Genomic DNA, 27630 nt, shown 5'->3' on the forward strand with positions numbered 1-27630 from the left:
TGTTTGATTCCTACTCTGTCAGTGCAGATGAAGGTGCTTTATCAACAGAGCATTGTCATTGTGTTTAATTTTCCCCCCATGTATGGGAGAATAGTGACATTTCATTGCTGGGTTAACTTGAATTTTTATTGTTGAAGTTAAGCTTATTTCCACATGAGTATCACAGACATATATATTTCCTTTCTGTGATTTGTATGTTCATGACTTTTTTTCTGAGTTTCCTATTGGATTCTTGTATTAAAAAATTACTCCTAAAAGCACTTTGATATTATGGAAATTAAAATTTACTGTGTCACATTTGTCAAATTCTTAGCACTTGTCTTACTTCCTTCCCACTAAGATGACTATAATCAAAAAGACAATAACCAGTTTTGGCAAGGATGCACGGAAATTAGAAACATTATATGCTGCCGATGGGAATGTAAAATGGTGCACCCACTTTGGAAAACCACCCAGTAGTTCATCAAAAAATTAAATATAGAGTTACAATGCAACCCAATAATTCCATTCTTAGGTATATACTCAAGTGTCCAGACAAAAGCTTAGAATAAAGATTCATAACAGCATTATTCATAATAACCAAAAATTGGTGTTAAAAGGAAATTCAATGAATAAGTTTGAAGGTCTAATTGGATTTACTAAATGATTCATGAGTTAGGCATTACCTGTCTAAAAAGTAGAAGGGAACTCTGCTGAGTTAAACAAACAAATAAACAAGTGTTTTTAAAGGTAGAGGGCAATAGAAGAAGAAGAAGAAGAAGAAGAAGAAGAAGAAGAAGAAGAAAGAGGAGGAGGAGGAAGAGGAGAAGAAGAGGCACAAGAAGAAGGGAGAGGGAGACGAAGAGGGGGTAGAGGAGTATGAGGGGTAGGAGAAGAAGAAAGGAATTTATTTGCAAGGAATAAGTTTAAGCAAAGTCGCCCTCCTAAGGAAAAAAAAGGGGGCCTATCAGTTAATTTCCTAGTGCTGACCAGGAAATTCCATGTTGACTGGTTAAAGATTCCATCTCTATGTGGTTGAAACTGTGGTTAGGTTAGGTATTAAGTCTTGGTTTACTTACTTGAGGCCTTAACCTAAGTGATGATATTTGGACCTGTGGTTTTCTTTTTAACAGTAGAAACAATCAAAATGTGCACTAATTGGTGAATAGATCAATGAAATGTGGTGTACACATACAAGAGAATATTACTTGGCAATAAAAAGAAATGAAGTAGCAAGACATGCTATAACATGAATGACTTGAAAAAATGCTAAGTAAAAGAAGCCATGACCAGTAAAAGGTCAGGTATCATATGATTCCATTTATATGAAATGTCCAGAATAGGTAAATCAATAGAGAAAGAGATTAATGGTTGTCTAGGGCTAAAGGGGGTCAAGAGGCTGGGGTGACAGCTTAGTAGTGCTGGGTTTCTTTTTGGGGTAATGAAAATGTAAACTTGATTGTGGGTTTGGACATTAAATTCTGTGTGAATATGCTACAAACCACTGAATTGTTTACATACATGGATGAATGGTATGGGAATTAGATTTTGATAAAGTTGTTTAGAAGACTACCCTACACATGAGTAGTGAGCCCAGATGCATCCCAGTTGCACTTTGAACACAAGGGACACTTTGACAAGCACCCAGCTGGGCCTTTCTTCAAATCCTGATGCTGAAGTCATGAGCAAAATGACCTGTGGGTCCACGCCCATCACAGCATTCATCCACTCTCCCACCCCACAGCCCCTCTTACCTTATGAATACCACCTTCTTCAGAAGATATGGGGTCACAAATGCCTGGGTTCCTGTCCAGACCTATGGCACAGATGCCAGGTATAATGTGGATCAACAGAGGTGGCTACAGAGAGGCCTCACCACAAGCCAGTTGTTTTCTAACAATTGATGTGTGGCCAAGGGGAGAAATGGATTCCTTTTGAGTATATTGTCTGCTTGAATTCTTGGTTCACTTTGAGCCAAGCCAATGGGGAAATTGTCTTTTACTTTTGGATTTTAAAGAGCTTTTTCCATAAAAGAGAATTTAGTCCTTTGCCAAATATGAAATATCTTCCAAATAACTTAGTCTGTGTTCCCAATCACTTGACTCTGTGTACATGTGTGCATGTGCAACAAAATGTGTGGCCAAATCAGTCGCTCTTTACCATTTTGGTGTCTGGGTTTTATGCATGCTTAGAAAGGTCTCCTCGAATAGAGCACACAGTTGTGTTTGTGTTAACACCTGTTAGCCAGGTGACTCAAGTTTTATGTGCCTAAGATTTCCTGTTTGGAGTTTTAGCTTATATATCTCAGGCATGACCCTCATTATGCTGATTTATATTTTGTTCTGGAAACACAAATATTAATTCCCAGGTTTCTGAATTCTTGGGAGCTTCCTCATTGTCATTGTAAGCTCTAACTACAGAGTGGGATGGAGGGTGCTCCTCAGCGGAGCCTGGCTTGGGGCCCGAGAATCACTACCAGAAGAGGGAACCCCAACAAGGGGGAGGGAGGCAGACTGGGGAATGCTTATCCGGGACAAGGTTAATGATGGAAATATAGCTAATGGGTCTGCTCATTTGTTCACCCTCTAGAGGTATGTTATGTGAGCACTGCCATTGCCAAATGATGCCTTCTACTTGGTGTTTCTGGGGCAGCTCCTGGCAAGCCATAGGCACCACCTCCTCAAGGGCCTCTTGGTCCCAGATTCCCTGAGACTGGCAGTGTGGTGCCTCATCCTGCCTCTAGGACTATGGAGTCATATAACAGAAGCCTGACAGAAATGGCCATGGAGGTGCTTTAATTCCCAAGGGGTCAATTACAAAGCCCAGGAATTTAGAAAGCAAGGAGGTATGGAACAGGCAAGATTTCTGCACTAGGGGCAGATACTGGTGGCTCTTACTGACCTTGTGGGCCTCTGAGACCTGAGCGACCAATCAGAAGTGCCCCACACTTGAACAGCATCAGAGGGGCTGGGCTTACCTCACAAAGGGGTCATAGATGTGACCACCTGACCAGGGAGTGCAACCAGAGGGCAGAAGCACCCTTGAGCTCAGGTCTGACTGACACCCTGACCAGGGGCATGAACTGAATGTGTTGGGGCTGGAGAGTGGCTCACGAAGGGAGCTGCTTAGAGCTCAAGTCCTCAGGAAGGAGAAAGATACCACCTGTGGGTGAGGACAGCCAGCTTAAGCCTCAGCAAGCAAGAAAGTGGTGAAGAGCTTGGTTCTAAGGTACATCTGGGGTGTAGCTGGTGGGGAAGGACTGTGATGCCTGGGTGGCCTCCAAGTGTGCCCCGGGCAATTCATTCAGATATCATGGAGCAGAGAAACTCATAGGCCAAAGTTAGCTGCTTGAGCAAGTCCCATGTGTATCAAGTCAGTGCAAACCATCAGGTGAAAGGCTAGGAAAGGAAAGGGAGCAGATTAACACACTCCACATATGGAAGCAAGCAGGGGAGATGGAAAGGCCATCTTGCCAGGACCTTGGGCAACTCTTTGCTGCCTCAGGCTCCCCACTGATGGGGTTATGGTGTCCACAGTGGGGGTTTGATCAAAGTTGCACAGCAGGTCAGAAGCACACCCTGGCACTGAGGAGACACACAGGCAGGTCTGCCTGTCACAGCCAGACATCCTGAGGATTTGGTTGGTGGTTCTTAAGGTGAGGACACATGGAGCCAGGATAGCATCGTTGTTGTGTGGTTGACATAAGACATCATAAATATTCTGTGTTCCATGGAACTCATGTGTAGTTAGTGTCTGATGGATATCAGGTGTCTTTTAGTTCTGCCATCACATTCCTTGTTCAACTTAGGCAAGATGTACTTACTGCTTGTCTGTGATGAACACAACTTATGGATTCTGCCTTTGTCTCTGCTGGGGGAGGAAAAATTTCCTGTCTCCTTCAAGATTCTTCTAACCAGACTAAGAACCAAATTGACATGCAACAAATTGACAGGAGAAAAATAAAATTTAATTTCATATACATGGGGAACCCACACAGATATGGAAATTCCAAAGACAGGCAAACTGAGGTATGCATGTGATTCTGAATTAAGGAAAAAGGGGCAGGGTCTGGAACTTCAAGGGGAAGGGATGTAATCCTCAGGAAGAATGAAAAAGAATAGATGTTTGGTAAACAAATCTTTGTTGGGCCCACAGAAACAATAGGACACAGAGAGGGCTTTGATCCAACAGGCATTGCTAGGTTCCTTCCTGTCTACCATACCTTGTTCACAACATAATATAGTTGTTTGTGGTGGTAGCTCTCTTTCTGGAGCAGGCCCTCTATCTAAATTATTTTTGGGCAATTGAGGGAGGGAAGGAAGTAAAGAACTTTTCCTGAATCTACTAGATTTTGATTGTTTTTTACTTTTAACTTTTTGGTTTTTTAAAGTTTATTTATTTAGGGGTACCTGGGTGGCTCAGTGGGTTAAGCGTCCAACTTTGGCTCAGGTCATGATCTCACAGTTTGTGGGTTTGAGCCCCACATTGGGCTCTGTGCTGAAAGCTCAGAGCCTGGAGCCTGCTTCAGATTCTGTGTCTCTCTCTTGCTTCACCTCTCCCCCTCTAGTGCTCTCTCTCTCTCTCAAAAATGAATAAACATTAATAAAATAAAAAAATAAAAAAGTAAAGTTTATTTATTTATTTTGAGAGAGAGAGAGAGAGAAAGAGAGAGAGAGAGAGAGCTCAAGCAGGGAAAGGGCAGAGAGAGAGAGGGAGAGAAAGAGAGAGGGAGAGAGAGAATCCTAAGCAGGTTCTGCACTGTCAGCGTGAAGCCTAACATGGGGCTTGATCATGAACCATGAGATCATGACTGGAGCCAAAATCAAGAGTTGGAGCCACCTGGGAGCTCTGGTTTTGATTGTTTTTTAAACCAAAATAATCTTCATGCTAAAGTGGCTCGTTTTGAGGTGGTCTGATCTTGACCCCTACATCTCTCAAGCGATTTGTTTCTTCATTACCTATATTTAACACATTAACTGTTGTGCCTCTGTCTCACAAACTACATCCTGATTCATCTTCTGTAGTAGAATGGAATCTCCTCAAAAACAAATTTACACTACAAGCTGTGATCTACACATTCTCATCTGTTAGACTGAGGTAAGTATGAAGGTATGTGTCAGGCAGGCAAAAGTTATGACACTCAGTCAAGCAGCCTGAGGCATTTACTTGAACTCTCTGTGAGTCCCACTTTCTTCCTGTGTAAAAAGGGGTTACTTGTTATGTGGCCTGAAAGGGGATGATTAAATAAGAGAAACATGTGACATCCTTATTATGAGGCCTGCCACGACTCAATAATACTCCATAAATAGATCTCAGTGTGATTGATAGTGAGCCTGACTGGAAACGGGAGATGCAGGGGGTACTTTTGAGGCAGGACAAAGGCTCTGGCTGAGGATTTTCATACATGCTCCTGGAGAGGAAATAATAAGATGAGTTTTGAGACCAATGTTCTCCCTGTGTCAGTGTGTCTGTTGCAGGTCCTTATCCTATTCTGTGCATAGAAACCTGATACAGGCAGGCACCTGCAGTGGATGTGTTGGGACCTCACAGACAAGGAGGCAGGAATCTCCTGGTAGGAAGGGAAAGGTTGTGAGTGCATGGAGGCATGCATCCTTCCAAAAAGAAATAGCCAAAATGGGAAAATGCTCTGAATTGTGATCGTGATTTCTCACTCCTCTTCTCTTTGGGAAAGGAGAAAGAGAAGCCCAGAAGACACAAAGATAACAGAAGTTATCCCTCTTTCACTCCTAGCAGTGCCAGGAAGATCTAGGGGTGCAGAAGCAGCAGGGCCAGCCCAGCCCAGTCCAGCCCTGGAAGGAAAAAAGGAACAAGGCGTGTGCCCCCTTGGCTGAGGTGCCATGGCCAGACTCTGCCAGAGCCTGCTGCTCCTGGTGGCCACTGTGGCCCTTGTATCTGGAAGTGTTCATGCCTGGGGCAGGCCAAAGGTGGTGAGGAAATTCCAAGACATCCCTGAAACCTACGTCTATGTGCAACAAGCACTGTGGTTTGCCATGAAAGAATTTAATAAGACCAGCAAAGACAAGTACAGCTACAAGGTGGTGAAGGTCCTGAAATCCCAGGAGCAGGTCAGTGAGCATTTTCTTCTTGCTCTTTCTCTCCAAGATGCAGTCATGGGGGTACCATTATCCATGGAGGGCCACAGAGACCAGGGAGTGGAAAAGAGCTGAGAAATGTCTTTGGCCAAATATATATTAATTTTATTTTAGGGTTTTTTGGAGGAAAATTAATTAGGATTCATCCTTTATTATTCCAGGATGAAACATAAAATATCCATTAAAATAACAGAATTGATTATAGTCATATCAGAAAGCATAGGTGAGAACCCAAGAAGGGCTCTTGAAGGGCCCAGTTTGGGATAGTTTGGGCTGGTATCATCAAAATGAGTAATTACAGGCATGGATTGTAACAGTGAAAAAGCAAAGAAAGTGCACGTCCAGCTTTTGCTGAAAAAAAGGAACCAGGACAGAAAAGGGAAGGCTCTTCTTTACAGGAAAATGCCTACCTCTAGATGTAAAAGACTATGTAAGTAGCAAATCATAATGGCAACAACTACTTCAGGCAAACATCATCAATGAATCCTACATCCACTTGGTGGGACAGTGTGGAGGACAAATTGCTGGAGGGATTCTTTCATTAATTATAAGAGGGAAAATATACCCTTACAATGAGGAAATCTGGTGAATGCCTGGCACACCCAATGCTCATCACCAACACTGGGACAAATTGACATCATGTGTCCCTGATGTGATGTCATGGAAAGGACACAACCTTATCTTTCTATGGTGTTCTTGTCTAAAATCCATCCCCTGAAAGAAGGAAAAACAAAACAAAACAAAACAAAATAAAATAAAATAAAATAAATAAAACAAAACAAACAAAATAAAATAAAGACAGAGAGGGAGGCAAACCATAAGAGACTCTTAACTATAGAGAACAAACTGAGGGTTGCTAGAGGGGATATGGGTGGGGGTACAGGCTAAACAGGTGATGGGGATTAAGGAGTGATGTTGTGATAAGCACTGGGTATTATATGTAAGTGATGAATCACTAAATTCTACTCCTGAAGCCAATACTACACTATATGTTAACTAACTTGAACTTAAATAAAATCTTGGGAGAAAAAAATCCATCCCCTGAAGGTAATACGAAGGAACAGTTAGACAAATCCATATTATAGAGCATTATGTAGGACCTCTTAAAAATATCAGTGTCATGAAAGACAAGGAGAAAAAGCAGGAAAACTGCTTGATTAAAGGAGATGTAAGAAACAGGACAACTAAATTCAATGTGTGGTCTTGTCTTATCTCTTGAATAATTAAAAAAAACATATAAAAGATGTTATTGGACTAGTTGGAGGAATTGGAATATGGACTGTATCATAGAAGAGAGTACCAATGCTGTCTCCTGAGAACGATGATTGGACTGTGGTTTGGGGAAACCCCAGAGAATAATCAGTAGGCACACAGAAGGAAAGGGGGTTTAGCCAGTCTGGCTGGACTTTAAGAAAGGGAAGAGAGAGTGGCTAATGGGGCATGGGGGCTACCTTGTAACATCAAAGTGACATGTGGTACAGGGATGCATTTTTTGCTTTTCTTCCTCTTTCGCTAGCTCTGTCCCCTCTTGCCCCTCTTCCTTCTAACCTTTGCTGTACATCCCTCCAGGTCACCAGGAACCTACTCAGGTTACTCTTTTCTTAACAGGGTCAGGAGAGAAAGCTCATTTGGCAGCTTCATCCTTTATGAGGCTGGGACATTTGACCCCTTGTCCATCCTCAACACACACACAGACTTTGACTCTCTCCCTCACCACTGGGTGGCCAAAGTAAAGCCTCATAAATATCAATTGTCTTTGGGTCTCATTTATGGTTAGTGCCTGTCCTTAATGAAGTTCCCACCTTGTCCAAAACTATACTTTCATGGACTTCTCTTTATCTGTGCTTTTTCACTTCCACAAATAAATGGTTCTGCTTTATAGGCAGGTATTTAATCAAATATACTGCAAATTCTCATGTCCTCCAAATTATAAATTATTTTGTACTGTGTGCTATTTTTTCCCCCATGAATGTACATTTTATTTCTCAGCTCATGGTAACTCTTGAATGCAGGTAAGAATTCAAAAGAATCAGGTTGAAACGGATTCAAAAAGAGGCTAGAACAGAGGTATTTGAAATTCCTTGGAGTACCTGGGTGGCTCAGTTAGTTAAGTGTCTGACTTCACCTCAGGTCATGATCTCACAATTTGTCAGTTCGAGCCCCTCACTGGGCTTTGTGCTGACAGCTCAGATCCTGGAACCTGCTTAAGATTCTGTCTTCCTCTCCCCCTCCCCCTCCCCCACTTGCTCGCGCTCTCTCTCTCTCTCTCTCTCTCTCTGTCTCTCATAAATAAATAAATGTTAAACAAAAAAAAAAGCAAAAAGAAAAGTGCTTGGTGATAATTCAGATTAAACTTAGTAACACATACACACAGGTTCTATATAAAGAAAAGAGCTTTATTTTACTGGATGATTTAACTTAAACGTACAAAGATCTATATCAGGAGTTAGACAATTATAGCCTCCAGGCAAGTCTGGCTTGCTGCTTATTTTGTATGCCCCATGAACTAGGAATGGTTATAAGAAATAAAAATAGTATTTTGTGATATGAAAATTACATAAAATTTAAATTTCTGTGTCTATAAATAAAGTTTTATTGAGCATTGTCACCTGAATTATTTGAGTGCTGTCTAAGACTACTTTTGCACTGCAATGAGAAGACTGTGTGTTCTGAGCCTAAAATATTCACCCTCCAGTTCTTAAAGAAGAAGTTTGCAACCACTTGCTCTAGTTCACAGTTGACTAAGGCTCTGCTGTAGATTTTGTGCGAGGTGAATGATGGTAAAAATGAGAACCATGGGTCCAATTATATGCTAATTTGTTTCAAGAAATACCGTGCAGTACTGTAAATATATTTTCTCTTCCTTATGACTTTTTTAAATAAAATTTTGTTTACTCTAGCTTACTTTATTGCAAGGATACAGTATAGAATATATACGACACACAAAATATGTGTTAATTGATTGTTTATGTTATTGTTAAGTCTTCTATTAGTAGTTAAGTTATTGAGGAGTCAAAATTTCCACTTGGATTTTTGACTGTGCCTGTAACCCCCACGTTGTTCAAGGGTCAACTCTGGTTGCTTTTCCTTTTCTTTCTCTATTTTGTTTTAAAGTTTATTTTAAGAGAGAGACAGACAGAGAGACAGAGAGGGAGAGAGAAAATCCCAAGCAGGCTCTTTTCTGTCACTGCCAAGACCAATGTGGGGTTCCATATTAATAACCACGAGATCATGACCTAAGCCAAAATCGAGTCAGAAGCCTTTTTTTAATATGAAATTTAATGTCAAATTGGTTTCCTTACAACACCCAGTGCTCCTCCCAACAGATGCCCTCCTCAATGCCCATCACCCACCCTCCTCTCCCTCCCACTCCCCATCAATCCTCAGTTTATTCTCAGTTTTTAAGAGTCTCTTATGGTTTGGCTCTCTCCCTCTGTAACTTTATTTTTCCTTCCCCTCGCCCATGGTATTCTGTTAAGTTTCTCAGGATCCACATAAGAGTGAAGACATATAGTATCTGTCTTTCTCTGTATGACTTATTTCACTTAGCATAACACTCTCCAGTTCCATCCCTGTTGCTACAAAGGGCCATATTTCATTCTTTCTCATTGCCAAGTAGTATTCCATTGTGTATATAAACCACAATTTCTTTATCCATTCGTCAGCTGATGGACATTTAGGCTCTTTCCATAACTTGGCTATTGTTGAAAGTGCTGCTATAAATATTGGGGTACAAGTGGCCCTATGCATCAGCACTCCTGTATTCCTTAGGTAAGTTCCTAGCAGTGCTATTGCTGGGTCATAGGGTAGATCTATTTTTAATTGACGAATCTCCACACTGTTTTCCAGAGCGGCTGCACCAGTTTGCATTCCCACCAACAGTGCAAGAGGGTTCTCATTTCTCCACATCCTCTCCAGCGTCTATAGTCTCCTGATTTGTTCATTTTAGCCAGAGAGTCAGAAACTTAACTACCCAGCAGCCCTGGGGCCTGGTTGCTTTTCATATGCTCATTCAAATCTCACAACTCATTACATAGAAACTACTTTCTTGCACTTTAAAGAGGAAACAGGCACTGAAGTGTTTAGTAATTTGCTCAGGGACACACAGCTAGTATGTAGAAAAGCCAAGATTTAAACCCAGGATATCTGCTAGGAATGAGCACATGTTACTGATTAAGTGATATGAATGAAGTGTGAGTAGTGGGACCCGTAGCCGGAGGGTCAGAGGGCCTGTCTATGGCAGGGCTGCCTCAGCAGCCAGGACCCCCATTCCCCTCCCTTTTCTGGGCAATCAGGGGTCAAGATAGGGCTGGTGGTGAGTTGGTGGCTATTGAGTATGATTCAGAGCAGTTTGTTTTTATAATTTTAACTTGGAAGTATTACTCAGATATAAAGCAGTGTTTCTTAAGTGGGCGTGGATTTTGCTTGGTAGGGAATTTTTGGCAATATCTGGAGGCATCTTTGGTCATCACAACCAGAGGGGGCTGCTGCTGACATCTAGTGGGCAGAGACCAGGGATGCTGCTAAGCACCCTACAGTTCCCAGGACAGCCCCCACCACAAAGATCGATCCAGTCCCAAAAGCTGATTATATTGACATTAAGAAACTTGTTATCCCATCATAAAAACAAACTCTAGGAGTATGTTTGGATGTTGCTGAGTTAAAAAATGGAAATGAAGACTCAATTTCTGACTCATCATTTCCTGAGGGCAGTTGGCTCTGTCCTTACAAACATTTTATATACACATATATACATAACTGAAAAAATGTAAAGTATATATGATATTCAAGAACCATACTTAGAATTCTTTCTACCACAACCATTTTGTTTTAATGTCTGGGCAACTTTTTTTGAATGTCCAAAATGCTTACTGTATTTTCTGAATTGTCTCTGATTCTTCTAGGGTCAATTATTCTGTTTAACTTAGTCATTCTCTTTAATACTTTCTCTCCCTTAAGTCTTGTAAAATCTTACCTTGTTCTCACTTTTAAATAATGAAAGTCTCCATTTGCCATTGTGCATTTCAATTTCCCCATGGGTCCCTCTGGAATACAAGGGCTGGTGGGGGGTTCTGCACAGGTAAAGAAGAGGACCTGAAGTCAGGGACTTTAGGAGAGTGTATCACAAGGGGTTGCTAAAAGTACCGAGGAGAGAAGCTAGAGAGAGAAGCAATACCCTCCAAGTAAATTTGAGTTCTGGGATGTCTTGTCTTCTTCCCCCAATAAAAGTATGAAGATATTTTAACTCTGCTGTTTATTTACCTGGCTCCAATAAGCAAACCATTACCTTTCTGGGGAAAGCATTTTTGGGGGGATAGTTTTCTTGCCTTATCTTGGGGACAGTTGTCATTATTTAACATTCAACATCGTGATGAGAGACAGACAGAAGGAGAGGGATCAAGGGAAGAACCCCTGCCCCTCCAGTTATCCCAAAGTTTCTGGTAAGGAAACTGTAGGAGGGAGGCAGACAGGGAGACAGTCTTAGCTGTAAGTAGTCAACGACATACTCGTTTATCAGAGATGACAGTTGATATCATGTATTCGTTTATGATCTCTAATTTTTAAATTGCTCCTTGACAGGTCACAGAGAGTTTGGATTACTTTCTTGAAGTCAAAATTGCCAGAACAATGTGCAAGAAAATTTCAGGAGAAAATGAAAACTGCTTATTACAACAGGACCCCCAAATGCAAAAGGTATATGCCTCAAGTGGGGGCAGTCCTTAGGTCTGTGTACCAGACTGAGAACATCAATAGGACCAATCCTGCTTTGATTTTCTAGTTTCCTTTCTAAACCATATTCTGATCATATTCAGGATCCAGGATGGCCAGATTGTAGACACAGAGATTGTTTCTATCGTTTTTATTGGTGTTTGTTTGTTTTTTGTTTTGTTTTTTTTTTTGCTGATACCGCCTTCCCCTAACCCCCACCAGCACACATATAGACACCTAGTGGCTTAAAGCAACACCTGTTCATTATTTCTCACTATTGTGCAAGCTGGGCTAGGTTCAGGTGGACAGATGTAACTTTCCTTTTCACTTTTTCAAATTTGTTTTGGTTATCTTTTCATAGAAGATCCATTTTTTCTTTTTCATAGTTGAAGCTGCATATACAAGTATGTATATTTCTGTGTCTTCACAGAAGACACCTATTTAGTATATACTTAAAGCTGGCATGACACATGGCTAAGCAAAAATAATGGCAGATTAGTGGTTCCTGAAAATTGCCCAAATGTGCAAATAAAACACATCTTCATATTCCAATGAATAGTAGGTATTCTAATGAATACCAAATGCAAGTCGATGGCTACATCTAGAAAGTTGGCTATTATTATAAATTATTAGAACTTCTTTTCAATTAAGTAATATTTTTATTTTTTAAGGTTTTTAAAGTTTATTTGTTTATTTTGAGAAATAGAGAAAGACAGTGTGAACAGGACAGGGGCAGAGAGAGAGAGAGAGAGAGAGAGAGAGAGAGAGATGTTCTTAACCAGTTTTTTTTTTTAAATATTTAATCTGTGTATGTAGAGTTTTGTGTATTTTTCAAAAGGTACACAAATTTTGGAACTTTCTCTTGTTCTTTTTTTTCCCACTCAACAATATGTTTTGAGATTTGTTATGTTAGTACAATCTAATATTATTTATGCCAAATGATTTCTTGGGTCATTTAATGTATATAGGAATTGGCTAAAATTATTTGTATTAGTGCATATTAAGCTCTTATATGACTGTATTACATTGTATGTAACTATCTTGCTATTTTACATACCTGTGGTTGTCTTAAATTTTCACTTTTAACAAGTGAAGCAGTGACTGTTGAGACAGGTGCTGACTGAGCAGGTTTGGGACTTTCCCCCGGGGCAGGGGGGGCTTGGGAGTGGGGCCACCATACTGCCACACATGCAGCTTAAGCGTTCGTGGGCTACCACATGTGACTTACAACCTGTTTTACTCTCCAAAGTGGCTGAACCAGCATACCTTTCATCAGTGGTGTGTGTTGTTGTTCATGTTCCCTCAGCGCTTGGGGTTGAGTCTTAAATGTTTTCATTCTGATGTATGAGAAAGGTGATCTTGTCACCTTTTCACATTGTCACTCCCTGATTTCTAGTAAGGTTGAGATGTTTTAATATCCCTAGTAATCATTAAGATTTTCTTTTTAATATCTTTTTTTTTTCTGGAGCAATCTGTGGGTCCCTGTCAGGAACCACAGCCAACCCATTGGAACCCTCTGACCTCAACTCCTCATGCCTCCCACTTCCTGCCTCTGTCTCTCCTTGGCTGAACTCAACTGGAAGCCAGAGGGTGCCCATTGATGTGGTCTATATAGATCAGAGGGCAAGAGTGCCCACTGACACAGCTCTTGGAGGGCAAAGACACCCTTGGCACAGACAGTAGAGGTCATAGGGTAAAGGTGCCCATTGACACAGCCCATAAAAGTCATTGGGCTTTTGAGATATGCCAGGTAGAAATAGGAGTGCAGACATGGAGAGACACATGGAGAAGAGCCAGCATGGGGGCAGGGATGGAGACAGCAAGATCAGTAGGAGTCTGTGATGTTGGTTAGGATGCTAGAGGTACTGGGTTCTGGATGTCTGTGAAAGGCTTGGTTCGAATTTCTGATGGATTGGCCATGGAGAGTGAGAGAAGAATTGAGGATGACTTCAAGTTTTGTGGGGTTTAGAGACAGTTTGCTTTCTTGGTTTCCTCTTATGATCTCATCCTCTACATGGAGCTTCTGCTGCTCAGAAGACTTCATCACCTTGATTGCATCCACTTTTTATCACATGAAGAATCCTCTCTGTCTCTGTCCTTGCACAGGGTCCTTTCTCATTTCATAGAACTCTTATAGATTTGACCTAAACACTTCCTTCAATTATTTGTTGGGATTTAGAAATGAAGAAAAGGCAAACATCTGAGCTCTTTGGAATATAAATTTAAAACTTGATATGATTTTAAATAGTTATTGGCCTGATTCATTTCATGTAGAAAATTTGGAACCTTCAAAAGTATTAAATTACTTAAAATCAACTATAAATACTCTTATGTAGAGTTTACCACTGTCAGTATATTGTTATTTATATTAAATTTCCTATATTTTATATTTGTATTTTGTGCAGTTGGGATCATACTCTCTACTGTATTATAATCTAGATTTTCACTTAATAATAAGTTGTAAGAATTTCTAAAACTGTAAAATTATGTGAGAGAATCATATAGTGAAACTGTGATTTCATTTAATGGTTTTACACATTTTTCTAAGCCACTTCCTGAGAATTGGTTAAGTTTTCCTAATTTTTAGCTATTATGAACAGTGCTTTAATTAATATCCTTTATTTCTATTTGAATGTATATCTGGTTATTGTTTCCATGCAGGTAAAGTTCCTGGAAGTTGAACTACTCATTTAGTAATTTTTTGCTTCTTAAAGATTTTTGATATACATTGTTTAGATGTCCTCTAGAATTGATCCTGATATTTTGTTTTTCAATTTCTCTTCTTTCTGATTGTTTCCTGTCTACTTTGGCTGATCCAGAAATTAAGCAATTAGTTAACTCTCTGATAAATCCACTCTCTCCCCTTCCTACCACTGCTGGGAACCAGCTGAACCCATCCCAGATGCCACTCTAGCTGGGATGCATCCCTGGACTGGCCTTAGTTCTCCAATGGTCTGTCTGGATTGCTGGTAGCTTGGTCCTATTTTATTCCTCAAGCTGATTTTTTATCAGTACTTGTATATCAGTATTTTTATCTTATATAACTTCAATTATATTGGATATTGCCATTCATGTTTCCATTGATATAGTGGAGGCATTCCTAGTTTATATTTTTATTCTAACTGAATAAAGATTTTAGTTGAACTCATCCCACACCAGGAACCTGAAATTCTGCTCATTCTGCAGGCCCTGGGAAGAGCTCTGTGTGTCCCCTTAGCTCCCTGGCTGCAGTCTTTGCTTCTCATCTCTGGCCTGATTTTGACCAGCCTCACCAAGGGATACAGGACTCTATACTATTCTTGTTGGGTTGTAGCTCCTGGGTAGGATTCACTGGGCTTTCCATGCAACATGGAGTCTCAGTGGGCTGCAGGGAAGTCAGAGTGGCTAGATGAGCAACAGATCTGGAGATGAGGATTTCTGAGAATAATCAGTTTCTGGGGTCCAGCTATTCTGGGGTCCAGCTATCCATGATGGCTCAGACATCCGTCATGGCTTCAGATCACATGGAGATGAATTGGCAGTGGTCCATCCTGGTGAATGAGGCTGGCTCCTCTCCCAGATGGCCTCAGTTCAACAGTTCCAGAGACTGTGGAGGCATGACTGGCTCAGGCAGCCTTTAGCCACCCTGAAGCCAAATCCTGATACCTGGAAATAGAAACATATGTTTGTTTGCTTTTTGTTTTTCTTTCTTATAAGCTGATTATTCTTTTTGTCTTTTTTAGATGTTTTATTGCACCTTTATTGTTGCAACCAAACCTTGGAAATTTGAGTTCACTATGCTGAAGAAACAATGCAAAGAGGTCTAATTATCTTCTAGCATATTCAGCTGCTCTCACTTCCATTTTAAAGAAGCAAAGACACTTGCAAAAAATTTAAATAAACTGACCCATTGACTTCATTTTTGTGACTTTTTTGCTTTTTTATCTACTCTTTAGGGGCTGATACTGAGAACATAATGCCTTTTTATAGTATTGATCAGCCTGTTCTAATTGACTCTGTCATCTACTAGCAGGACAATCTGCTACCAATAAACAGAAGAACGTATGAACCTGTTTCCAATATCTCATTGAACTCTGAGGACAAATTACTTTTCACTGACAGTTGTTTCTGGAGAACTAACTGGAGGACAGCTGTTTCTGGAGAACTAACTAAGCTCAACTGTTTTGAGCTCGTGTGTTATTTCATCAAGGTTCTGAGGGTCTGACTTATTTGGAAGTGTTCCTTCCATGGATTTCCACAAAAATCTCCCTGCCTAGGACTCCAGGGAAGATACAGTCCAATGGTTTAGAAACAGTTTTAGACAACCAATCCAACTGGAAGATAGTTGGGTCATTTTTAGATTTGCAATGTACTTTTGGTTTTGACGTGGAGCAGAAAAAATGCAAGGGGATTGATGTTTCATGGATAGTAAGCTGTTTTGTGTATGTGTGTGTGCACAGTTTTATGTGTTAGTTATCTAATGCTGCGTGTCTAATCACTCTGCCCCTAGTGGCTTAAGAAATTTAAGTCTCTCAGGGTGTCGGTGGGTCAGGGATCTGAGGGAGACTTGGTGGGGTGTTTCCAGGTGTCACTGTCTCTCTTGAGTGAGTGTCTGAGTATCTACACTCAGTCATTGACTACACTGCCCTCACATGAGGGTTAATTTGGCTCTGGAGAATCCACTTCTCAGGTGGCTCACACTCATGACTACAAGTTGACGTAGGCCATTGACAGGAGATTTCTGTTCTCTTCCATGTCAGTCTCTCCACAGGGCTGCTATGTGCTTCATATGGCTTCCTCCAGATAGAATGTTCTGAGAGACCAAGATGGAAGCCAAAGTGCATTGAGCCCTTTGTGATCCAGCTTCAGATGTCACACACCATCACCTCTTCCTTGTACTATTTGCCACCCAGATTAGTTCTGGTTCAGTGTTGGGGGGACTCTACAAGGGTGTGAGACCAGGAGATGAGGATCAGTGGAGGCCATGTTGGAGGTTGGCTACCACTGTGTGTGTGTTTGTGCACAAGTGTGTGTGTGTGTATGTGTGTGTGTATGTAGATGTGGGCTAAGATAATGAAGATAGTTAACATGACCAGAAAGAGGCACTTTCTGAAACCTGGATGTGGAAACTGCAGCACTAATGTGCAGGTCAAGGCCAGCCAGGGCAGTGTCAGTAGTAGCACAGGAGCTACTTAGATGACACATGTCATCTTAGACATATGAGAGATAGTGAAGATCAGAGGCCACCTGGCTGACAGGTAAACACTACCCACACTGAGCCTCTTTGTCTGAAGGCTTTCTCTCCACCTGTGGGAAGTGGCTGGAGTGCTGTGGAGGGAATGCCTCAGCCTTTGTACCCCTGGGAGAAAACACTGAGGCATATTCTATCCAGTCTCCAAGAGGTGAAAAGACAAAAGCCCTAGTTGCCCACATTGTTAATCTGCTCACTGTTGTATGCTGCTTCCCATTCCTACTTCCCTATTGTCTTCTGGTATTTTCTATAATTACCTCCAAGTAAACAACTTGCACTTGAATTTCTGTCTTAAGGTCAGATTCTGGAGGAAACAACCTCATAGTGGAGTTCAGATCCACTGTGAGGGACAGCGTGGGGCCACCTGAGCTATGTCTGGGGGAAGCCAGGCAACAGGACACAGTTTGCACCTTCTCACTTCAGCCAGCAGTGGTGTCCTGGGGAAGGCACACCCTGGCCTCCATCCTCCTCCACATGGTCATGTAGCTCTGGGGACACAGTCAGAGTGGGTCTCATTGCTCCCCCTACCTTGGGATGAGGATCCCTATACCTGCAGCACCTATATCTTGTACTTCTCTGCCCACTTCTTCACTTAAGCCCCCAACCACTGTGGGTGCACAGCCTGAACTGCCAGCACACTTTCTCTCTTGCTCTATAACTGGAGTTAGCCAGCCCCACTTGTTCCCATGAGCAGCCCCTGGCACATGACTTTCTCCCCTAGCCCTGACAATGAGGTTCCACACATGGAAAGACCTAACACATTCACACACCCTGGACTAATTGTTTGCATCTTATCCATAATACCTGAAATATCTGGGGCAAATCAGACTGTACTAACCACAGCCAAGTCATCTGGATAGTATTAGTGGGATACTGCTTTGGGTTTAACTCTCCAAAACTACCTGGGCCCTTCTGATGCACTGAGTTAGTAAGAATGAAGAATCAGGATCAAGACAGTTACATTGACTGAGATTTCTGAGTTTTTATTTCGACAGTTGGCAGGGATATATGTGAGCATGAAGAGAACTGGAATGTGTGGATGTATAGGCTCTGAGACACTTGAGTGTCTGAATATTGGCTCATTCCCTTCCAAGATTCGAAGGCTCATTAAGGCTAAGCCTGGGCCACTGGTGTGTGTGTGTGGGGGGGGAAGCTGCCAAAGAGAAATTGCATCCTTCTCTCACACTTCTCTGGAAATTGTGCTCTTTAGAAGACACATGGAAGCCAGAAGCATTGGCTTTGCCACCATGTCCTCATTTTCCCTTTTATCATGAGAAATTTTGAAAAAAAGAGAGTCAAAAATGTACCTTGAAGCAGGACATGCTCCTTTCCTGGGCTAGACAAGGGCCAGGGAGAAACCCATGTCTGAATCCTATGTAAGGTATTGAGATCTGAGGGGTGTCAGCATCAGGGACTGGAGTAGATATCTGGAATGTACAGAGTCATGCTAAGGCTCACGCATATGGCAAGGACTGCAGGCTGCTGGGATATATTCTCATGTACATCACCTGCCAGCTCCCCCTCCCCCAGGTTCCAACCCCCTTATCCTTCTGGACCCAATGGGAGAAGCCTGGGCATCCTCCAAGTCCTCCTCAAGCTTTCCACTTTGTGGTTACTTTGTGTTCAGTCCTGTATTTACTTGAGGCTATATCAAGACCCTGACACCCTGGAAAAGTTGAGGAAAGTGTCAATGTCCCCTAGAAGTTGGTGAAGTGGCCACAGAGCAGAACACTATTAATATGTGAAGAGCATTTGATAGCCAGTACAGCTATTTTCAAGGCTTCAGGTCTTGACCCAGAGACTGAGGCTGACAGGGCAACCAACAGCTAGGGTGGTGGAGTCAACACTTGACTCACATTTCAGGAGAAGAAGGAGCCCTCCTGAGACTAAGCCATGGACTGGGCCTCTTTTCCTTTCTGGGAATTGAGACCTGGCGAGGCAGCTGAATTATGTTTCTAGCAACTTGCTGCCTCTGTCTCTGCCTCTGGCAGGGCTTTGCCTAACGACCTACCTCATGGCAACAGTGAGTATGCAGAAACCCATTTCCCTGTGCCTTTAACACACAGACTCTGGAAAAGAAGCAGGCAGGACCACCCCAAACCAATAAGGATGGACGGGGTAAGGGAGAGGGGTCTTCCCACAAGAACTGGTCTCTCAGTCCTACACTTATTACAAAGCTGGAACACCTGAAACATGTACTCACCCTCAGGGCCTTGGGCACAGTAGAAACTGTGACAAAATCCCTACTCTCTGTAGATTCCCATGGGAGGAGGAGGGGTGGAACGATTAATGAAGCCCCACAAATGTGATCTGGTACAAAATTTAGTGAGACCCTGCCAGGAGCCACAACTTGATGCCTTACCTTGTTGGCTCCACTCCCCCAGTTTCAGGAGGTGGGATGAGCTCACAAAGGGCCTGGACAGTTACCTCTCCCATTCCCACCACAGGAGACTGTCTCCTAGAGCCACCTGATGGTACTTCAGTAGAATTAGTGGAATTGACTGTGGAAAATATGTTGGGATCACAGTGGATAAAGAGGCCCCTTTATGCTTCCCTCTGTGGATTGAGGCACAACTCAGAACAGACCAATGTGGGAGCAGGCAGGAGGGTGGTGGGTGGGAGGATCTTCAGAAAAATCTACTCAAGTCTGGGACTAGGTGGGGGTGCTGTGGGACAAGAGCACAGCTGTGTCCATGCTGAGTGATGCTCAGCCAGCAGCAAGGATGCCCACTGCCAGGCTCTCCCCCATCTCTGGAATAATGGGAAGCCCATCCAGGTCTCTATGGAGGATAAGCCCTGAAGACATCTAATACCACATGTCTGCTGAATCCCCAGTGAGACCCTGTGAGGCAGACTGGAGGATGTAGATAATTCATTTGGGAGATGATCACAAGGGCATACACAAAAAAAAAGGGAGGCAGAGGAGGGAGAAGTCAATGTGGCTGTTGTTATGGGTCACTGAGCAGCCATGGGTTTTGTCCTGCAGGAGAGTGTGATACCCTGTGGATCTTGACTCTGACAGCCTCTCTGAGGCTGGGACAATGGGATCTTCCACACTACAGCCCCACCTGGGGATGGAATGTTGCCTTACTTCTCCCCACTGAGGTGTGCCTGCTCTGCTTCTGGAGTGCCACTTGCACAGAGGAAGCCCTGAGCAGAAATTGAGGGAGACAAGGACATTGGGGTGAAGCAGGGAATGTCAGCCACCGGGTAGTCCAACTGCATGGGCACTGAAGGGATGACTGGTTAGGGGGTGCTGCCACAGCTTGAGAACCAAATGTGGCCCCTGACTGTGTGTAAATACAGTCTGACTGGAATACAACACCCTTATTTGTGTTCATATTGTCTATGGTACTTTCGTTTTAAATTTTTTTTAACGTTTATTTATTTTTGAGACAGAGAGAGACAGAGCATGAACGGGGGAGGGTCAGAGAGAGGGAGACACAGAATCTGAAACAGGCTCCAGGCTCTGAGCTGTCAGCACAGAGCCCGACGCGGGGCTCAAACTCACGGACTGCGAGATCATGACCTGAGCTGAAGTTGGCTGCTTATGTCTATGGTACTTTCAAGGCAACACTGGGGAGTTGAGAACAAGACCATTGGACCCTCAAAGGACAAAAGTTTGCCAAATTTTCTTCTAGAAGATTCATGAGACAGGTGCCACATTTGTCCTGAGGGCCAAGGGCCTGTCTGGGTTCATCTTTTACTTTGGGTTGCCTTCAGGGTCATGGTCATTGCACATCTGGAGATGTAGTTCATCCCCCATGAGCCCAGAACAGCAGCTCAGAAGCACTTGTGCTTCTAGATTGTGCCACATGGAACTGGCCCAGAGGTCCTAGAGGGAAGAAAACTCACACACTTGGGACCATGAGGTTTCCCTGCTGGATGATTCCTTCACTTGCTCATCCCCTCCTTCTAGAACCCTGACACACAAAGCTTCTTGAAATGCTGATTTTTAATGATCTATTCTATATGAAAAAAAATGGACAATGAGGAATTTCCATAATGGCTGGAAGTGAGACCCAGGCACTTGCTAGAAAACAAACAGAGCTGGTGTTGCACAGCCACTGAAGAGACACCTATAAGGAGCAACTGGATGCAGAACAGCCAGAGTCAGGCAGGGTATAGCAGCACTCAATGGAAGCCCTCGAAGCAAACATTGTACAGGAGTTTGAAGGTGGTTTCCCAGGGTATAGTGGCAATGGTGAAGAAGCCGTTGAAAGTCTGAGGGATCAAGCACAGGTGGAAGGTGAATGGAGAGTGGTGGAAAACAGAGGCTCTAGCTCTCAACACAGCACACATCCCAACCACACCTCCTGAGGTGAGCAGCTGGGGATGCAGACTATGGACCTCAGGTGCATCTCTGCCTGAGCCCTGTCTGTTTTGTGCCTGGGGCCTTGTCCTGACCTCAAGGGCTCCTGTACCATGTTCTCATCCTTAGACAAGTGGACTCCAGGGGAACACTCAGGTGGATGCAGTGTGACCCAGGCCCCTAGTAGAGCATTAGGGTGCTCTCTCCCAGGGGATGCTATGTCAGAGTAGCCCCTCGTACCAGGTGGTCATGTCCCCAAGCTGGGGTTCACCTTGAACTTTTCCCCTGGAGCAGCAGCTGATAGATCAGTGGGATGCAGGTCAGGGCATGGGAGGGAGGAGTGTGGGATTCTCCTCAACCCTCACACCATCATGCACTTGGCAGAGACAAGAGAACCTCAGAAATAGCCACAACAGGCCAGGCGATGTAGCCCATCCTGACATGCAGCTCTCCTGAAGGCAGGAAAGGGAGATGGATAAAGCTCAGAGAAGGGACTTCCTGTCTCAGCCCCAGGAGACATGGACCCTTGTGGCCAGGAGCAACCTGACCCCACTATGGCCCATGGGACAGGTGCTAGAATGAGGTGAGTGGACAGAGTCAGTTATGACATTGGCTAGGGGCCTACCAGTGGACCCTGGGCCTGGCCTGCCTGGCTCATTCCTACTGCAGCACCAGCCATGGGTGTGACAGGGCCGGTTTCTCCCTCACTCCTTTGTGTCCCAAGGAATGGCACTGTTATCTACTCCCCCTCCCCCTCTGCCCCAAGCTGTAACCTTAGCTATGTAACACAAGGGGACTTCTGTGTGTCTTACATTGTTCAGCTCTGGGCTTTCTTGGAAGGGACAGTTGTCAATGTCATCATCAAATTTCCCACATTCGGTTCTGCAAAGCTCCAACTACATGGAGAAGGCCAGGCTCTTTTCTATCTGTGGTACATGGAGACATTAGATGCCAACCCACCATGGTTCTGTTGAGCAGCTGCTAGTGTAGATCCATGTAGTGTAGGGAGAGCTCAAACACTCCCCCACTAGGGAGCTGCCTCTGGGGCTGGGTCAGCTTGCTGGGGGTAAGGCCAAGCTTGGGGAATTCACAGCAAAGAGGCCTGTGATTGGTATTCAGGCCAGGGGGAGATGCCAGCTGAGTCATACACCATTAATACATCACACACTGGAGCTCCAAGTCCCTAGATGCCCCTGGGAGACCCAGCCTGACATCCAGCATGCTTCTGAAGCTGCAGCAGCACTCCTGGGGCACAGGTGCCCAGTGCCCAGTGTCCAGGTGGGTGTTGGCTCTGTAGAGTTTGTTGAGTAACATCAGTCCCAGAGTGGGAGACTCATATACAGCCCCATTGTCACACCTGCCACCTGCCAAACAATAGGAAAAGGCCCTGCAGTGCTGATGGAACACTCCCATGTAGGCGTGCACACACCCACACATGAACATGGCTTCTGGATGCTTCTTGTCTTATTACAAAGTGCTGCTGGAATTCTCTCTACTCCTCTCCACTCTATTCTGCTTCATTCCATCCCATACCCTCCCTCCACCTTCCATTTTCCACAATACCCAAACTCAGTGCAAGGGCAGATCTGGGAAACCCACAGCAGAAGTGCAGCCTGAGAGAGCTTGGGTGGCAGACCCAGCCGGGAGCTGGCACTGCAGCGTGTGTGAGTGTGTATGTCTGTGAATGAGTGTGTGTGTGCACATTGGGGGCCCAGGACTTTCCTCTATCTCTCTCTGGACCTCTGCCCTGAGGGCCAGAGGGAAGGGCAGTAGGAGCTCCACCCTGCTTGAGCTCCAGCCTCTGTGGACGCTGCAGTGGCTCCCTGTGGCTCAGCCTAGAATCATACATTCCTGGGAGGTCCATCCAGGTCTCTGTAGAGGATGAGCCCTGAAGACGTCTAGCATACATGTCTGCTGTAAGTCCCCAGGGAGACCCTGCAATGAAGACTTTCTGGGGCAAGTAGTGCATTTAGGAAGTGATGACGGGGGACACAGAGAGGAAGGGAGGCAGAGGAGGGAGAAAGTTAATGTGGCTGTTTTATGAGTCACTGAGCAGCCACGAGTTTTGTCCTGCTGAAGTGTGTGAGAACCCTGTGGTTCTAATCTCTGGCTGCCAGTCTGAGGTTGGGACCCTAAGCCCTTCCCCACTGAAGCTTTTCCTGGGGGTGAAGTGTGTCCATAGTCCTTATCTTTCCCCACTGAGATGTGTGTCCTCTGCTGATGAAGTGCCGCTGGTACAGAGAAAGCCTTGCTAACCAAAGCTAGGGGTAGAGAAAGATATTGATGTGGAGTATGGAGTGTCAGGTACTGGGGTCACCAGCTGCACTGGCACTAGAGGAAAATCTGTGTGGGGGTGGGAGGCATCCATGGCCTTAAGGACTGAATCCGATCCTTGCCTGTGTGTGTGTAGATACAGTCTCACTGAAAGACAACATTGTAATATGTGTTCACATTCTCTATGGAACTTTAAAAGCAACGAGACAATGATAATAAGACCAAAGACTTACTAAAGCAGAGGTCCTAGAGGGAAGAGAACTCACACACTTGGGACTATGATGTTTCCCTGCTGGATGATTTCTTCACTTGCTCGTCCCATCCTTCTGGAACCATGCCACACAAAGCTTCTTGGAATGCCAATGTTTAATGATTTTTCTATATGAAGTAATGAGGAATTTTCACAATGCCCCAATAGGAGATACCAGATATTTACAAATAAAGAGAACAAAACTTGGACCTACTCAACCACTGAAAGGCCACCCACAGAACAACACTGGTGTCCCAGAGGAGAGCAGCCAGAGCCAGATGGGCTGGAGTCTCATTTGTGGAAGCCATCCAAGCAGGTCTTATTCCAGAGTTCAAACAGTGTTAACCAGGGCTCACTGGCGATGGTGAAAAAGCAGGTGATGATCTGAGGGTCAAGCACAGGGATGGAAGGTGAGTGGAGAGTGGTTAGAAATAGTAGCTTCAACATTAAACACAGCACACATCCCAATCACACATCACAGGATGAGCAGCTGGGGGGCAGGCTGTGGCCCTCAGGTGCATCCCCTTGCCTGTTCTGGACCTGGGCCCTTGTCCTGATCTCAGGGACTCCTGTGTCATTTTCTCATCTTTAGGCCAGTGGTCTCCAGGGGACCTTTAGGCTGACCCAGTGTAACCCAGACCCTTAGTAGAGCATTGGGGTGCTCTCTCCCAGGAGGTGCTAGCTCAGAAGAGCCCATCACTCCAGGTGAGGTATATCCCAGAGCTGGGGTTCACCTTGATCATTTCCCCTGGAGCAGCAGCTGATAAGTTAGTGGAACCTGGTCAAGGCATGGGAAGGAGGGTCATGGGCCCCTCCTCAATCCCCATCCCATTGATCCTTTTCTCAGTGGGACCTGAGAAAGCCATTTTGGCAAAGGTCATGTAGCCCATCTCAATATGCTCCCCCTGAATTATTTAGAAAAAGGAGGTCAATAAAGACCAGAGAAGGGATATCCTATGGCCTTCCCAGGAGACCTGAATCCTCGTGACCAGGAGCAATCTGATACCACTATGGCTTTGGGGAAAGGCAGCTAGCATGGGGGGAGCATTCAGAATCAGTTCCCAGATTGGCTAGGGACCTACAAGTGGATCTTGGGGCTGGCTTTCCCAGCTGGCTCCAACTGCAGCACCAGCCATGGGTGTGACAAGGCCTGAAGCTCCTTCACTCCTCTGTGTCTCAAGGAATGGCACTGTCATCTTCACCACCTCCCCTCAGCTCCATGATGCATCCTCAACTGTGTAACCCAAAGGACGTGCTGTGTGTCTTACATTGTTCTTCTCTGAACTTGCTTGAAAGGGACAGTTGTCAATGTCTTCATCAAATTTCCCACATCTTGTTCTTCTAAGCTGAAGCTCAAAAGAGAATGCCAATGTGCTGTCCTCCTTGAACTGTTACAGAAATAGACATTAACATGAGAACCCACCTCATGGTACCCTTGAGCAACTGCTACTGTAGATCCATGCAGTGTAGAGACAGCCCCAAACACTCCTCCACTAAGGAGCTGCCTTTGGGACTGGGTCAGCTTGCTGGGGGTAAGGCCAAGCTTGGGGAATTCAGAGCAAAGAGGCCTGTGGTTGATATTCAGACCAGGGGGAAATGCCAGCTGAGTCATTCAGCATTAATACATCACACCCACTGCCCCATGTCCCCAAATACCCCAAGGAGACTGAGCCTGACGTCCAGCATGCTTCTAAAGCTACAACAGCACCCCTGGGGCACAGGTGCCCAGGGCCTGGCAGGGTGTTGTCTCTGTAAGAGTTTGCTGAGTAACAGCCCCAGAGTGGGAGGCACATCTACAGCCCCATTGTCACACCTGTCACCTGCCTGACAATAGGAAAATGCCCTGCAATGCTGCCGGAACACTCACATGTACACACACATGTGTGAGCACACACGCACACACACACACATAACACACACACGCGCGCGCGCGCACATGAACATGGCTTCTGGATACCTCTTGTTCTAATACAAAGTACATTCTGAATTTTTTTTATCTCTTCTCCACTCTATTATGCTTCATTCCATCCCATACTCTCCACTCCACCCTCCATTTCCCCCAACACCCAAACTGAGTGCAAGTGCAGATCTAGGAAACCCACAGTAGAGAGAGCCCAGCCTGAGAGAGCTTGGGTGGCAGACCCAGCTGGAAGCTGGCATTGCAGTGTCTGCAGAGGGTGGAGCTCATGCAGGGTGGAGCTCCCACTGCCCTTCCCTCAGGCTCTCATGGCAGAGGTCCAGAGGGAGAGAGAGGAAGGTCCTGGGCTCCCAATGTGCACACACAATTCTCTCACAGACATACATACTTACACACACTTGCTGTATGCTCACACTCACAGACATACTACACACTAACCCACACTCACACTCATACCTACACACACAAAAATCACACACTCAGTCAAAAATTAATACTAACACACATATACACTTGCACTCAAATTAACTGAGACACTCACACCCACACTTACACACCCCAACCCCCTTCATACACACACAACCAGACTTGTTCCTGTTAGAACCCCTGTGAAAATGGCATTCTTGGCTGCATTCTGTAGACTCTCCATTATAAGAACAGTACTCCAGGATTGAGAACCATGGTCTAGGAAGAGTATGGGAGGAGTGCAGAGAAGAGGCCCTGAGGTCACAGTGGCTGCTCTGGATGAGGAAGAATCCTTTCTCCCTGGATCCTCCATCCCTACTCCCACCTCTCTTGGTGTCTGTTCTCTGTTCCTGTTTGCATATGTTTTCTTAGAATATTTCTTCATTATGTCTCCTCTGCATTTCTCAATCTGTCTCCTTCTCCTCCTTTCTGTCTTGGTCTTTGCCTTACTCAGGATCATTTCATAGGACTACCATTCCATAGTCCATATTTTGATCATCAATAAGTAACTTCTAAAAATGATGAAGAGGAAAACATCTTACATGTGGTATACATTGAGCTGGGTGTTTGCATTTTTAAATTGTTTCTTTCATAAAACTGTAACTAACTGTGGTGTTTGTATTTTTGCTGTATTACGGACTTCAGATGGTGAACAATATCCCTAGATAGGACCCCTGACTGCACCTCTGATACTGACTTCATAGCAAGTGCAGGTAATTAGGCCAGAAGATGTGGTACATACCTGCTCTCTCCTGGGCTTTAAGATGCGCACCAGCCTGTAGGCATTTGTATCGTTGTTCTGCAGGTTGAATATGTGTATGGCATACTCCACAGTTGCAAGTAAGTAGCTCATTGTAAGTTTTTCATCTTCACTCTCTACTTCTTCCAGGAACTCAGAACCTAAGAGAAGCAGCAGCATGGCCCAGGGCAGAGCCCACCGGCACCTCCAGTTTGGAATGACTATAGATACTTGGACACCCATGGCCTTTGTCCTTCTAGCTCAGGCTCCCACTGAGCCTCCTTGGGAATTGGTCCAGTATATCAGCTTCAGAACAACTCCTCCCTCTGGATCTCCTCTCTGCTATTATACCCTGTCCCTTCCCACATGTCACCCTGACTCCCCCATCCCAAGCTGCATAATTGCCTCCTGTCTAGAGACAGGGGCAAGCTCAGGCAGGGTGGTTTGGAAAGAACCAGCAATGAGAGGGAGGGGTCCCCTGTAGCTGATTTCCAGACAACCTCTCCCTCAGCATCTCACTGGAGAGGGACTTCATTTGTATGCCCCAGAATCACAGGCTGAAACAAGGACACAAGAGCAAGAGGTAGAAGTGGAAGGTGATCCCAGGGCAGAACAGTAGAACGAGAGCCACTGAAACAAGG

At 44.5% G+C, this 27630-nt stretch overlaps 2 protein-coding genes and 1 long non-coding RNA gene across 5 annotated transcripts; 1 reads left to right on the forward strand and 2 right to left on the reverse strand.

The window, feature by feature from the left end:
• Positions 1-3008: 3008 nt before the first annotated feature.
• Positions 3009-15699, forward strand: LOC101088321 (cystatin-13-like). 3 transcript variants are annotated; one of them, XM_045053946.1, is made up of 5 exons: positions 3009-3207; positions 5004-5076; positions 5731-6065; positions 11673-11786; positions 15524-15699. In XM_045053946.1, the coding sequence occupies exons 3-5, from the start codon at positions 5838-5840 to the stop codon at positions 15605-15607; spliced, it is 426 nt and encodes a 141-aa protein (XP_044909881.1). In that variant the 5' UTR covers positions 3009-3207; positions 5004-5076; positions 5731-5837; the 3' UTR covers positions 15608-15699. The 3 variants fall into 3 exon arrangements, with proteins under 3 accessions (XP_044909881.1, XP_003983892.3, XP_019682461.3); XM_003983843.6 differs by lacking the exon at positions 5004-5076 and having other exon boundaries at positions 5734-6065; XM_019826902.3 differs by lacking the exon at positions 5004-5076 and having other exon boundaries at positions 3010-3207.
• Positions 14899-19534, reverse strand: LOC123384389. Its single transcript, XR_006595417.1, has 2 exons — positions 19235-19534; positions 14899-15446 (listed from the first exon to the last, which is right to left on the reverse strand). It is a non-coding gene; the product is annotated as an uncharacterized LOC123384389 (long non-coding RNA).
• A 4431-nt stretch (positions 19535-23965) lies between these two features.
• LOC101089343 (cystatin-9) lies at positions 23966-27306 on the reverse strand. Its single transcript, XM_019828130.3, has 3 exons — positions 26993-27306; positions 25136-25255; positions 23966-24251 (listed from the first exon to the last, which is right to left on the reverse strand). The coding sequence occupies exons 1-3, from the start codon at positions 27230-27232 to the stop codon at positions 24159-24161; spliced, it is 453 nt and encodes a 150-aa protein (XP_019683689.2). The 5' UTR covers positions 27233-27306; the 3' UTR covers positions 23966-24158.
• Positions 27307-27630: the final 324 nt, after the last annotated feature.

Source organism: Felis catus, chromosome A3, assembly GCF_018350175.1.
Source record: "Felis catus isolate Fca126 chromosome A3, F.catus_Fca126_mat1.0, whole genome shotgun sequence".
NCBI lineage: Eukaryota > Metazoa > Chordata > Mammalia > Carnivora > Felidae > Felis > Felis catus.

Excerpts from the sequence above, each read along its gene's own strand:
- LOC101088321 (XM_045053946.1), top strand. The coding sequence starts at position 5,838 with ATGGCCAGACTCTGCCAGAGCCTGCTGCTCCTGGTGGCCACTGTGGCC. Across the intron at positions 6,066-11,672 it reads TCCTGAAATCCCAGGAGCAG|GTCACAGAGAGTTTGGATTA; the intron begins GTCAGTGAGCAT and ends GCTCCTTGACAG. Across the intron at positions 11,787-15,523 it reads AGGACCCCCAAATGCAAAAG|ATGTTTTATTGCACCTTTAT; the intron begins GTATATGCCTCA and ends TGTCTTTTTTAG.
- LOC101089343 (XM_019828130.3), bottom strand. The coding sequence starts at position 27,232 with ATGGGTGTCCAAGTATCTATAGTCATTCCAAACTGGAGGTGCCGGTGG. Across the intron at positions 25,256-26,992 it reads TAAAGCCCAGGAGAGAGCAG|TTCAAGGAGGACAGCACATT; the intron begins GTATGTACCACA and ends TTTCTGTAACAG. Across the intron at positions 24,252-25,135 it reads CAAGTTCAGAGAAGAACAAT|ATCATCACCTGCTTTTTCAC; the intron begins GTAAGACACACA and ends CTTGACCCTCAG.